The 12,884-nt window shown below is 54.6% G+C and overlaps 1 protein-coding gene across 1 annotated transcript; it reads right to left on the bottom strand.

The window, feature by feature from the left end:
* Window positions 1-1,881: 1,881 nt before the first annotated feature.
* NKX2-3 (NK2 homeobox 3) lies at window positions 1,882-4,786 on the bottom strand. The gene is made up of 2 exons (XM_037138993.2): window positions 4,231-4,786; window positions 1,882-2,718 (listed from the first exon to the last, which is right to left on the bottom strand). Exons 1-2 carry the CDS (start codon window positions 4,586-4,588, stop codon window positions 1,982-1,984), a joined length of 1,095 nt encoding a protein of 364 aa, XP_036994888.2. The 5' UTR covers window positions 4,589-4,786; the 3' UTR covers window positions 1,882-1,981.
* Between the last annotated feature and the right edge of the window lie 8,098 nt (window positions 4,787-12,884).

Below are 12,884 nucleotides of genomic sequence, written 5' to 3'. Positions count from 1 at the left end.
CTCCGGCCTCCCGCTAGGCCCTTTTGGTTGCTTCCAAGCCTCATCCTGGGCGGTCAGTGGGTTTAGAGGATTCCCTCGCAGGCCTCCCCTCTTCTCCTCCCCTCTTCTTTTTCTTCCTTCTCCCCTAGGTCTCTGCTGCTCCCCAGCCCGGCGGCCCCACTGCAGACTAGCAGCCCCCGCCCCCTCCAGTAAGGACGAAATTGCTAAACTTGTAGCAATAATGACCCTGCATTCAGGCCGCCGACTCCCGCTGAACGTCTCAGCTCCCGGGCCCGCCGGGCCTAATCAGCGCGCCCCTCCCTGCTGCCCGCCCAGACCCTGTCCCTCCCTGCCGCCCCCTCCCCCAGCGCACAAAAAGTGGGGAACAAAACCCCCGCGCATTTCTCCGTCCCTCTGTTGAGCAGACTGCTGCACAAAGCCCCCGCTCTGAGAAGCAATAGGGAGCTCGGGGGGGACGTCAATCCCGACGCGCTGGGGTTTTTGTTCGCGCAGGGGACTTCGCCTTCCTACCACACCTTTTGTTCAGGACTCCAATAAAAAGCCATTCTTTCCGCACCTACCCGGCCCGGAGCCGCCTTTCAGCAAGGCCCGGCCCCACAATGGCGCGGCGCTCTGAGGCCTCCCCATTCACCCGCCTTGGCACGCTCACAATCGGCCGTGTGGCAGCACAGACCTCGCACGGCATTCTCCGCAAGTGACAAGGAACGGCATAAAGCCGCGGCCGCCGGGGGAGAAGGGAGGGCGGCCGAGGGGGAGAACTCAGCCACGGCAGGGCGCAGCGCTCCCGGGCGCGCTGGAAGCCCCGGCGGCGGCCGAAGAAGGAGCCACTTTCCTGCCGCCTACGGCTGGGCTAGGGACGAGGTTTTCTTTTTCCGGCGACCCAGGAGGTGGGGCAGACACTAAGCCTTGATCTAACCAGGGCTCGGGCACTAGCCCAAGCATCTGGGTAAAAATGGGGGGGGTGGATTTAAAAGGCCCCAAGTCTCTGACCTGTCTTCCCCACTAGAGTAAAAAGAAACTGATGAACAAAGCCACGAGGAGCCCAGATCTGCAGCCTGGGGACTGGTCCACGGCAGAACAGGCCTGCGGCTGCCCAACGAGTACCACACTTTCCCTGACCCACCTACTCCTCCCCACTCGCTGTTCAAAGGCCCCCCCCCCCACTCTGGGAGCGCTAAACAAAGTCTGTAGCCGGCCAACTGTTCGGAAATATTGCACCTTATTTATTGACTCCTGTAGTGTATGGCAGCGGGTGTACACGGCATGTGGATGCAGTTATATATATTATATGTGCTGAATACAGAATACGAAACAGAAAGGAACCCGGTAACACATCCATAGGCCACCAGGATCTGGATTTGTTCAGCCCTCCCCAATTTTTGATTTCGCTCCGCTGTTTTTTCTGGAAGAGTTCTACGCCTCCTGACAATGCGGAGATCCAGGCCGTAGAATCTGCTGCTGAGGGCAGGCAATTGGAAAAAAGGAAAATGGACTTTAATGCGGTGCTCCGGACCCGCAAGGGGTCAGAGGTTCGGTAGGGCCTGGGGATTTCTCAAGCCAAGTCGCCCATTTTTCTCTCCTTCATGCATTTTTTCCTTTTTCGGCCTTGGGGTTTCCGCCAATGTTTCAAGGAGGCCACGGGAAGGCCGAGGGAGAGAAGCCTTTTCGCTTTGGCAGAAACAAACGGCAGCCGGATTCTCAGCCTCTCTCTCACTCCCTTAAGAGCCAGGTTGGGGCCGTCGTTCTCCCAGGCACCCACCCGGCCTTTCTGCCTCGGAGACAGGCTCCGAGACCCATCCAGGGCATCCTCCTCGCCCTTGGGTCCACTTTCTCAGGCCTTGTGTGAGCTACGCTCCCGGGCTCTGGTGAGGGAGACGTTTATTTTATTTTTTTAACGAGGGGACCTGGCCCTTGGACCCAGCCTTTCTCGCGCTTCAGTCCCGCTGCGCCAGGCTGCGGTGGGGCTCCAGCCGCCGTGACCCTACCAAGCCCGGATTCCCTGCAAGGTGCCTTGCGCGCAAGCCGCCCCAGCCGCCGCACCCTGGTGCAACGGCTGGGTGCCGCCACCGCTGCCGAAGCCGCCCAGGTTGCTCACGTTCACAAAGGGACCGCCTCCGGCAGCGCTGCAGGCGGGCTGCAGGGCCCCGGCCGTCGCAGAGGCCCCACCGCCCCCGCCGCCGCCGCCGGCCGGGTACGCACAACCGTAACTACCGCTGTAGGCCGCTGCGGCGGCGGCGGCAGCGGCGGCGGCAGCTGCGGCCGCGGCCGAGTTCCCGTAGCCGTAGGCGGGGAAGCTGTTGTAGGAATAGGCGCCCGCGCTCACGCTGTAGGGCGCACTGTAGGCTTGCGCGCCGGGCGTGACGCACGGCTTGCCGTCCCGCACCAGTACGGGCACGGCCACGCGACGCGGCGGCGGCGGGGGAGCGTGCGCACTCAGCTCCAGAGACTTGTCCTGCCGCTGTCTCTTGCACTTGTACCTGCGATTCTGGAACCAGATCTTCACCTGTGTGGACGTGAGCTTCAGGCTACTGGCGAGGTGCTCGCGCTCGGGCGCCGACAGGTACCGCTGCTGCTTGAACCTGCGTTCCAGCTCGAAGACCTGGGCTTGCGAGAAGAGGACACGGGGCTTCCGGCGGCTTCGTGGCTTCGGCCTCTCGCTGTCCTCTGCCACTTTACAGTCTCCGGCCGCCTCCAGAGGCTTCTTCAGCGGGCAGTTTTCTGCAGAAGAAGCAAAACAACAGCGTCCCTTAAGATGTTCCGGGCCTCGCGGCAGCTCCGATCCTAAAACACTGTGGCCCCATTTGATAGCAGTACGGAGAGCGCGGTAGTAAATGCCTGGGGTTTCCGAAAAGTTTGTGGCTCTTGGCGTCTTGGGACCCTGTGACCGCCCAAGTACAGTCAGAACGCCCTTGAGGCACGTTCCATGGGGAGGGGTAGTTAGTACGCATTTATTTAGAACTCGAGCATCTGAGAAAGAAGAGATTACCCTGTATTAAATCTGTGGCTCAGCGTGCTAATGACTATTTTCAGGATGCAGGTTTGCAACTACATAATAACTACAGTATCTTCAAACCTGTTTGCCTTCCATTCCGTCACAGACAGCCGAAGGTGAGAGGCATGTGGGTATTCAGGGACCGGTATGCGAGAGTTGCTCGAAAATCTTTCTGGTAGAAGTGTCTGCGTAATGCTCATGCGTTGCCTAGGAACTCTTTTTTGCTCTTAAGAAGACCACATGCTCACAGCTATGTGATGATGTCTGCACTACTTTAGAGAGAAAAAGAAATTTGATTCGCTGATTTATACAGTTTCGTGTTGCATTCAGGCCCATGGAGCTGTCAGAGCAGAGGCCTTGGCTTTGGCCACCTCAGATCTCTTGGGGAAAGAGATTAGACTGTGCACCCTCAAAAACAAACATTTCCTTGGAGGTTTTATTCGGTTATCCGATTTCCCTACCCAAATCACCTCCCATCGATGAGAGTGGCCAGGATCTCCAACTAAGTTCAGCGCGGTTTTCCCTGGACCCGCAGCTGCTTAGTCTGGGACACAAAGCAAAATGTTGCTTTTTTTTTTTTTTTTTTTTTTAAGGCTGGCGCCTCAGGGGCGTGATTGCTCTGCTTAAGGGACTGTGTTCCAGTACACTCTCCAACTACCCCCTACCCCCTCCTTCTCTGCCCGATGCTGTGGGTGCCAGAACGCTGAGCCCCAAGGAGAGAGGTGAGGAGATCACTCTGCTAGTCTCTGCCGAAGTTCCTGCGCCCTGTGGGCCCTGCAGACACAACCAGCTTGGACCCTCTTTTCTGAGAAGAGGGACCACTGCTCTGGCATCAGAGAACTGGTCTCAGGCTAGAGAGAAAGTAGAAAAGGTTCAGGTTGTTGCCCCTCTAGCTCTTGGAAAGAGCGAAAACGCTGGGAGTTTCCTGGGCCCAGCAGCTGAGCCCCTGTTGCTTGCCAGCATCAGGGCAGCAATAACTACTTTGCCTTCCCCTGGGTGCTGCCTCGACCCCTCTCTGGGAGAAGCAGTTGTCGGGGTCACCTGGTTTTTCTCCCTGCGCCCCAGCTCCCTCTCAGGTACCTGCTTTTTGCAGAGTTGTCATTGACCGGGTGCGAGGGATGACCCCAGCCAAAGGGTAAAGGGGCAGGCAGCCATGCTGGTAAGGTTCGTGGGCTGTTTGCGGGCACTTCGCCATTGCTCCAGATGTGTGGGTGCATTTCCTCCCCCCCCCTACTCACTTTGGCTCCGGTCCCTCACGACCTCGGATTCCTCTTCATGTTCCTTAGGCGCGCTGCACGAGTCTCGTAGGACTGTGTGGACATAGCTCTGGGGACAGAGCCCCGAGTCCCCGTGGCCATCGGCTGTGGCCAGTGAGTTCAAATAGGACAGTTTGTCGCCCTCTTCTTCCTCGTCTTCTTCCCCTCCGTCAGAAAATTGCGTCCCATCGGCAGCAGCCAGCATGCAGGGTGCCGAGTGGAAGTGGTGCTCCAAGTCCGCTTGCAAGTGAGCGCCGTGGAAGTGCTGTTGCTGCTGCTCCAGATTCAAAATGTCTTTGACTGAGAAAGGGGTGGAGGTGACCGGGCTTGGTAACATCATCAGGGCCACTTAATTGTCCAGTCCAAATACTCAATAAATCCCGGCGGGGGCGGGGAGGCAGCGCTGCGGCACCAGCGCTCCTTCTGGACTCCACCGCTGCTGCCGAGGAGGGCTTTTGACAGACCCGGTCCAGCTCCAGTCAAATGGCCTCCATTGGCCCGGACCTGGGAGTCTGGGTTTTGTTACAACCACTGCAGAGACTGGGGCCTCTGCTGTGAAGCTTGTGTCTGAGGTGGTGGCGTCACGTCGGGGGCGGGGCTCTCGCCTTTGCTTCCCTTCCCATTGGTTCTAGCTCATGTGGACCACGCCCCCTGCATCCACGGAGTGGGATGTAGTAGCACTAGCAGAATTGACAAGGACTAGTGTAGAGTCTCGAGGGAAGTTCAAGTCCCAGCTGGTGAGGCTGCACCACTTAGGGTGCCGAACATTGACTCCCATGCCTCCAAGCTGCACCTTCCCAGTCAGCGCCGGTTCTGGGAGGCTTCCTGTCTGCAAATCAACAACTCCAGGAAGGATAGATGGCCTAGGAGCGTGATTTTTCCAGCTGTTGCAGGGCAGGAAAGCTTCCTGCCCTGTAAATACCGGGCACTGGATCCCCAAGAGGACAGTATGTTTTATGTGTCTGTAGATGAGCCACGTGTCTGTTCCTGCCTCATTGACTTTGCTCAAGCTGTTCCCTCCTATTGGAACGCTTCCCCACCCTTGATTCCATGAGTCAAAAGCTGTTCTCCGAGGTTCTGTTCAAATACCACCTCCAAGGAAGCGTGCTCCTGATTGCCTAGCCGGAAGCCATCTCTCTCGAATCTGAACTTGCAGCGCGTGTTAGTAAAGGACATAGTGTCACTTATTACTTCCCACCTAGTACTGTAGCTGTGTTGCTTGCCTGCTCAACCCAGGTAGACCGTGAGTCTCTGCGGGCAGGATCCTGGCTGCATTTGCCCTTGTAGCCCTTGCAGCCCTTGCAGCAACTGCACTAAGCAGGTGTGTGAAAGACGGTACAGCCAAGTGAGCTATCGCTGAGCTTTGTTGTCCCACAATTCTTGGTTGGAATTCTAGCCTAGTCAGTGTGTGGCCTTGGGCGTTTCTAAGCCTCAATTTCTTTGTCTCACAAAAAGGACACAATAAAACCTTCTTCAGGGTTGTTGCCAGGAATAAATGAGGCAAAACATGTCAGGAGCTAAGGGAGGTCCCCATGCATGGTAAGTGCTCAAATACATACTAATTTACTGCCATTCAACATCAGAGGTCAATCAGTGTTTGTTGACTGCACTGGTGATGACACAACTGGGGTGCCGTGCACAACGGGCGGTCTCGAGTGCCGCTTCTGTCCTCAGAAGGGAGGTGACCCAGACATGGAGGCTGTCTTTTCCGCCTGTTGAAACTGGGCGCCTGTTTCTAAGCCTTGACCTTTGGGTGTCTAATTTTTCCAACCCACATACCTTCTGGTGCCCTCATGCGGCCCCAGTTGTTTTCTGCGCAAATCTGTGGTGTTCCCTGAGATTCTGGAGACTCCCAGCAGGTAGGGATCATCTTCCCGTACAATCGGTGTTTACTTGCCATCATGCTCAGCCCAGTGAGGAGCCACAGGCACTGCTATGAGGCCCACAGAAAGACCCATGAACAGCACTGGCCTTGAAAAAACTAGAGATCTTTTTCCGCCCAACTTTGGTGCCTTTGATCTGGCCCTAGCTGCCCCAAGCATTTTTTGGCGGCTGTGGTGGTGGAGCTGGGGGAGACCTGACACCTGCGTGTCAGCTGGAAGGAGCAGGGTGGCCCATGCAGGGACTGTGGACAACATCCCTGGATGGTTGCAGACATGGAATGGGAGTGGGGGTACAGTGGAGAGCTGCCAGGTACCTCCTTGCCCCCCCCTCCCGGGCAAGGCAGTAGGAGTGGGTGTCCAAGGCTGGGGAGAGAAAGAACAGCCGGTCGGTCGGTCGGTCGGGAGGAGATAGAGGCGGGGCTGCTCAGAAGGGAACGGAAGTGCTTGGGGAGTCAGCCCCTGGGGCACTGGGGAGCTGGGATGCAGCAGCACGGCCACGTGTGCCGGGGAGTGCTTAGGTGGACTGTGGGGAGGCCCTCTTTGGGCAGGGCTTTGTGCCGGGAAGACCATACCACAGCTACAGGGGTACCCCGTGCCTTTCTGCTTTGAATTTTCAGCCCAGGTGGGCTGACGTCTCCAAACCAGGCCATGGTGTTGCAGAGAAGGATGAGTCTGGTTTTGTGGCAGATGAAGAATGCTTGGGCGCAAAGATCAAGAAAGAGGTGGGGGTGAGTGCACGGCACTGCCGGGCGGGGATCCTTGAATGTGTGTGTTGTGGTGGCAGGCAAGCATAAAAGAAGGAAGCTGCGTTCCAGTGTTCCAGCTTCACTTTCCGCCCCTAACTTCAGGGCTAGACGTTGCTCTGGGAATGTTTCTTCTCCCTTCTGGTTCCCCGCCCCCCCCCCCCGCCTTTTTAAAAATGCCTCTCCGGATGCTTTTCTTGCATGATTTCAAGATTCAGTAAAAAAGAAAGAAAGACAAAAGCTACCGAAACTCTTTCGTTTCCAACTGAAGCCTGCATTTCTCCTTGCTACAGTTCTCTTGCTTCTCCGCAGGGCTTTGCTTGCAGGCCTTCCTTAAGTCCCTAAGAACCCCCATCATGGAGCTGGTTGCTCCGGGTACTGGGAACAACAAGGTATGCCCACACACCAGCTGCCACTGGTATCTACCTGGTTCCCTCCACCCTGAGCCCACAGAAGGCTGTTTCCTCCCCACCCCCAGGCTCACTCGGTTCATTTTCCTCCGAACCTGCTCCACCGCTCCCCAGCCAGGTACCCCTGGGCCAGACCTGAGTGGCTTATCTCCTGCATCCCCTGGTCATGTTGCTCCTCAGCAGGCTGCCAGGGACTCAGTTCAGAACTACGGGGTTGAAGGCAAGTGAGGATCTGGAGGCAGGGGTGGGGACCCAAGTACCGGGGCCTAACAGGCGGTTTCTGTGCCCCGTCTTCCTTTTCTCTTCTCATACCCAGCCATGAGCAGGGCTGATCTGGCCAGCGGAAGACTTCTACCTGATACCTAGAGATGATCTTGGCCTCATGCCCCATGCAGGGGTTCAGGTCACCTCAGGCTGCCCTCTCCTTGTTCTTTAGGTTGCTTTTTGTGGGTCTGGTTCCCTCCGCGCGGAGCTTCCCAGCAGGGATCCTCGCCAGGCCCATCCCCATCTAAGTGGCCTGCCTTTCCAGCAGCAGAGCTGCCGCAGCCCCTGCCCCAAGGACCTGGAGAGTGCACACCAGCAGTTGTGCGCCCCTGCCGGGGAGGAAAGTGCCAGAGCAGTAGTTACTTTACAGCCGCGCTTGGTTCTCCGGAGTCACTTATCAGGACGTGGGATCTGGTTCCGAGGAGTATCCAGTTACGGTGGCGGCGTTCGGGGGCATCTGCATGCTCTTGTCTGAAAAGAGGATTTTTAAGATCCTGGAGCTTGTGTTCAACTAATAATAGGTTTTTGTGCCAGACAGTTTAGCTAATTACTGCCATATAAAGTAAATATCGTTGCATCCATGGAAGCATTTGATTTTATCTTGAGTGTACCTGCCTATGTATGCTTGCCACATTAAACATTTATGCAAGTCCCACCCTCCCATATGTGATTAAAGACCATAGTAAAATGACAGCAACGTCTGAGAGGAAAGTGCTGTATAGCTGTATAAGCGATAAATAAAATTATGCCTTTTTTTGGAGGAAAGTCACATGCTAATCATTATAGTAAATATATTACCCCATAAAAATATGATGCTTCTTTGAAAACTGTAATGTGTTCCCATAAGTTATTATCCTCTACACAAAAATTGCTTCATTAACATACATATAAAGTAGGCAGATAATTGATCATTTTAGTTATATATGCTGCTTCTTACGTTGTTACCTTCCAACTATTCAAATAATCAGTTAATTATATAACCAATGCCACAAGAAAAGTTCAAAGTTATTGCAGCTTTCTAATCTAACTGTAGCACCAAAGTCAGAAGTGATTTTTCTATTACAACATGAAAAACCATCTGTGATGAACTTATAACTAGACAAAACTACATGATAACATTTCAGCAGAATTTTTTCAATTTTACTGCTCTCCTAGAAATTGTATTTTAATGGCTCTTATCAAAAAAATTAAATGAATTTTTTCCTCTTTAGGGACAGTGCTAAGTAGGTTTTTGTTATTTTGGTGGTGGTGGGAGTGGTGTGTACTAGGGCAGGTATTTTGGTTTGGTTTTGAGTTGAGCGATGTCAGGAAGCTGTCCGACATTTCTGAGCAATCCAAAGGCAATCCTGCTTTGTGAGGAGGTTGAATACATTTTCTACTTTTCAAGAAACAACAGTCAACTTGGTAGGTCACTCCCAGAAAGCACTGAACTGATGTAATTCCTTCAGAGGAGATTTTTCCTCGTTTGGGTAATTTTTAAAGCGATCTAAAAATGGTGTCGAGCATTTTAGCTTGTTTTGTGTGTGTTTGTGTAACTGCCAGGTTTTCCCATTTTGTGTTTGGACTTTTCTCAACAAGCCACCACATCCCTGTCCTGGGAGAAAACCAGTTTAGGTTCAGTAGCCTTGTAATTCTTTGCGAATTACAGGCCCTTGCTGAGGACATGAGTTTCGATTTCACAGGGAGAGTGCCTTCCATATCCATGTGTATCTGCCCCACTCCGAAATATTTTAAGATCACAATGTAAATACAACTTCCATCACCAAAACGAGATCTGTTCTGCCAATATATCATATGCCTCAAAAAACTAACTTTTTCAAATGAAAACTAATGCGATATTTTTCAAACAAAAATGCTTAAATAAAGGATGCCTAAACACAGACATTTATTTGTACTATTTGTGTCTGCTTTTTGGTAGTGCAGTGAAGTTTTTAACTTGGGGATTAAATTGGAATTCTGAATGCATTCCTTAACTACTTTTTTTTTTAAAGCGTGAGCTAAACTTCCTGTAGCGAAATTTCAATGTCTATAGGCTTTAAAAAATATAGTCTGACTTCAAAACTGCAGCTGCAGCCTTTGGCCAATAAATTCCCTTAAACCAGAGCGTCTGCCTGCCCTGTGCAGATGCCTCTGAGCCAGAAGGGTGGGTGGTGGGGGACTGTGGTCATCACGCTCCAAGAAGCAGAGGTTCTTTGTAACTCTTCTCACCGCGATCTTTTCAACCCTGTCTGCTCTCAGCGGCAAGCGGTGGGACTTGGCCACGACGTAGAAATCTTTTCTCCTATCTCCGTGGCGGTCAATTTGAAGTAAATAACGTCAAACCGTTTGAGAACGAAAACCACTTTTCTCACTTGGAAAGAAACCTTTGCCGCAGTCTTGCCGCTAAAGCAATTCCTTGTCTGGTGAACTTCGCAGCGTCCATCCAGGCTGGAAGTCCGGTCTTTGGTCCCCACCTCCAGAGCGGTTCCCAAGGTGCAGCGGGACCTTTCTCCATCCGTGGGCGCCCCGGGGTCTGCGGGTGTAGCCGCCGACTCGCTCTTGATTCTCTGAAGCGCTGGGGACACCCAACAATTACCACTGCCCCGGGGACAGCCCCAGCTTGCCAGACCCTGCAGGGATGTTTTGGGGGTGGCAGAGCTGGTGTGTACTGCTGGCCTCGATCCGCACAGGCCTGGGACTCGACCTGTAAAGGACGGAGGCTCGGGGCAGCCGCGGGGCACCACGGCGCAAAGCTACAGGGACCGGAGGCGCAACGCGCGGGAGGAACCAGGTCCAGGCCCGCGCTCGCCTCTCGGCTTCGCAGCCTCCACAGGCAGTGGAGACGCTGCTGTGCCAGGTGGGAGACCAAGACTCCGGGGCCAGGCGGCTGCGGGGACTGTAAGGTCGCCGGGCCTCACTCCACCCTGCCAGGCACCGGCGCGTCTCCAAGCCCTTGCACCGCGTCGGCACTGAGCCTGCAGTGCGGGGCTTGCTCCTGCGAGCGTCTTCCTCCAGCTGCGGGCCAAGAGCCCGGGGCCCTAACAAGGAGCCCGGCGACCACAAGGGCTGGACTTCTGTCCTTGCCTGTAGGTTCTCGAACACCTCCCGACCTCTCCGGGCCCCCTCCTGCCTACCGGGGAGAAAGACCTCACCTCTGGCGCCTCGCAGTACTCAGAGACCCGGGAGAACCTCAGAGTTCGGGACCCCAGAACTTCGGTGGCAATCCTCCTCTGCCGCCTCAAAGCCAGTCTTTTTCCCCTTTGGCCCCTTCCGCTCTCGCTGGGGCCCATCTCTTGCTGCCTTCCCCACTCCCCTCTTTTCCTCACCCCCCCCCCCAGCTCCTTTCTCTCTCGTCCCCTCCTCTCTCTGACTTCCTTTCTCACTAGGTCTCCATTCCTCCCCACCTGTCTCTCTCTTTTCACTCCCTCCCCTTTCCATTTTAATTCGATTCCTCTCACCTATAGCTGTTTGATATGGAGAGAATCCCCGCTCCTTTGCTGCAGAGGACTTGTACAGGTGGGACCACACTGGGGGAGCCTAGCCCCACTCCTGAACCCCAGACCCCCTATCCCCCATTTCATAGTCGTGCTTACTGTGTCCCGGGAACTGCTCATAAAAATGCCCAAGCACCGTGCGCGTGTGATTGGGCCCCCTCTGCACTCTGCTCCAGCCTGGAGGGCCTCTCTCTCCTCCCTGCCCACCACCCTCCACAGCCTCAGCTGCGGACCCTGACCGACCTGTGGGGCTCCAGGTGGCAAACTTGGCCACCTTCTCCATGGAAATCCCCACCGCGGGCGGGTCCTGCCGAGCCTCCGTTTCCTTCTATTGTGGCAGTTGGAAGAGGGTCACAGGGGAGCTGAAGGGGACCGTGGGGCCTGGGCCCCCGGCATCCCTTGAGAACACAGATGGGGGCCCTCAGGCCGGCGCCAGCCCCCCTGCCCTTCCCCCGCCACTGCACACACAGGCAAGAGCAGACCGAACCGACCTTCCTTCTCTTTCTCTCCTGCCAGCCCCACTTTAGATTAGGGGGCAGTTTAGCCTGGAGATCACCCCAGCTGGGAAGTGTTGAAATGTTTCTCGGACTGCTGTAAAATGCAGGGGCCAAAGCTGGAGAGCAGAGTGGGGTTCCCCGCCCTCACACCACTCTGTAGCTGTTCCCAGCACACCTACAATCTCCTACCCTCTTCCTAGCTGCTGGGTAGGGGACCAGTGGGGACACCGAGTCCGTGGCCGCTGGTGAGGAGACAGGGTCTGGAGCCCTCTCCCCCGCAAGTCAAGTCGGGCTCCCCAGCTGCATGGGAGGCGGTGGCCAGTCTCTGTCTTTCCCTCCCATCTGCAACCATGTTTCTGAGGTTGATGGCAGTTGCTACAATATGATAAATATGGATTTCCAACGAACGCACGCAGACCTGGCGTGTATGTTTCTGTGGACTTAAATTTCTCTTTGAACGAAAAGGCATGTGCTTTTGTGTGCAAACACATCAGTGTGCACATGCAGATCGGCGAGGGGAAGGAGGCACTTGGACTCCCCTAAACGTAGCCTCACATTAGGGCTCTGCTCTTTCAGAGGGTGTGGTCAGAACAGGAGGGCTGGGCCAACACCCATGCTGGAACCCGCTCCCTCCCCTTTCCCCACAAAATGTAAATTACTGGTAGTGACATGAGCTTTGAAGAGAAATATTTATATGATCCAAGATGAAAACTAGCTTTCATGAGCATCGGATGCACTATTTCCATTTAGGCAATTTATGGGATCATTACAATTAGTCTTGTCCAAAGTGGTCTCATAAGGACCTGTCCAAGCTATGGTCAGAGAAGAGGGGATAGATTTTTATTACCAGAGTTGTAATGACTGTGTGTGTTCCTGAAAGTAATAAAACCACACTGAAATTATTCTGTGATTTAGACTTTAAAAATCTTCCCATGCCCCCTTCCTGTCAGCACAGTAGGGGGGGTGGTCTGCGTTTGTGTGTGTGCACATATCGTGCCCCCCACACTGAGTGTGCACAGACGGGGCGCAAATAAATGTTTCATCCCTCCCGCAACTAGTGAACCAGTAATCGTGTCTATGAGTGGATGTGCGCAAACCTCAGGAGCTCGCATGTGCAGGAGCCAGCACCCGCGGCACCCTCCCCTACGGGCAGCACCCACAGAATGAGGCGGCTGGGTTTGGGTGGGGGCCTGAGAAGACAGGGCTTTCTCTAAACTATATTCGCACCCTGTACCTCTGTCTTGGGCCAAAGCATTGACTCAGGGCCACTTTTTTAGTCTTGGAACCTTCAGCCTTGTTAAGCAGCGGTTTTCTCACCTCTAAAAGGAGATAATAATGGTGTAGACTTTATGGGCCTGCAGTAAGG

The sequence above is a fragment of the Artibeus jamaicensis genome, unplaced genomic scaffold (genome assembly GCF_021234435.1).
Source record: "Artibeus jamaicensis isolate MK-2021 breed Jamaican fruit bat unplaced genomic scaffold, CSHL_Jam_final contig_252, whole genome shotgun sequence".
Classification (NCBI taxonomy): Eukaryota; Metazoa; Chordata; class Mammalia; order Chiroptera; family Phyllostomidae; genus Artibeus; species Artibeus jamaicensis.
This window is presented reverse-complemented; position numbering and strand designations above follow the sequence as displayed.

Coding starts and splice junctions, on each gene's coding strand:
- NKX2-3 (XM_037138993.2), bottom strand. CDS start 4,588: ATGATGTTACCAAGCCCGGTCACCTCCACCCCTTTCTCAGTCAAAGAC. Junction 2,719..4,230: donor CGTGAGGGACCGGAGCCAAA/GTGAGTAGGGGG, acceptor CTTCTTCTGCAG/AAAACTGCCCGCTGAAGAAG.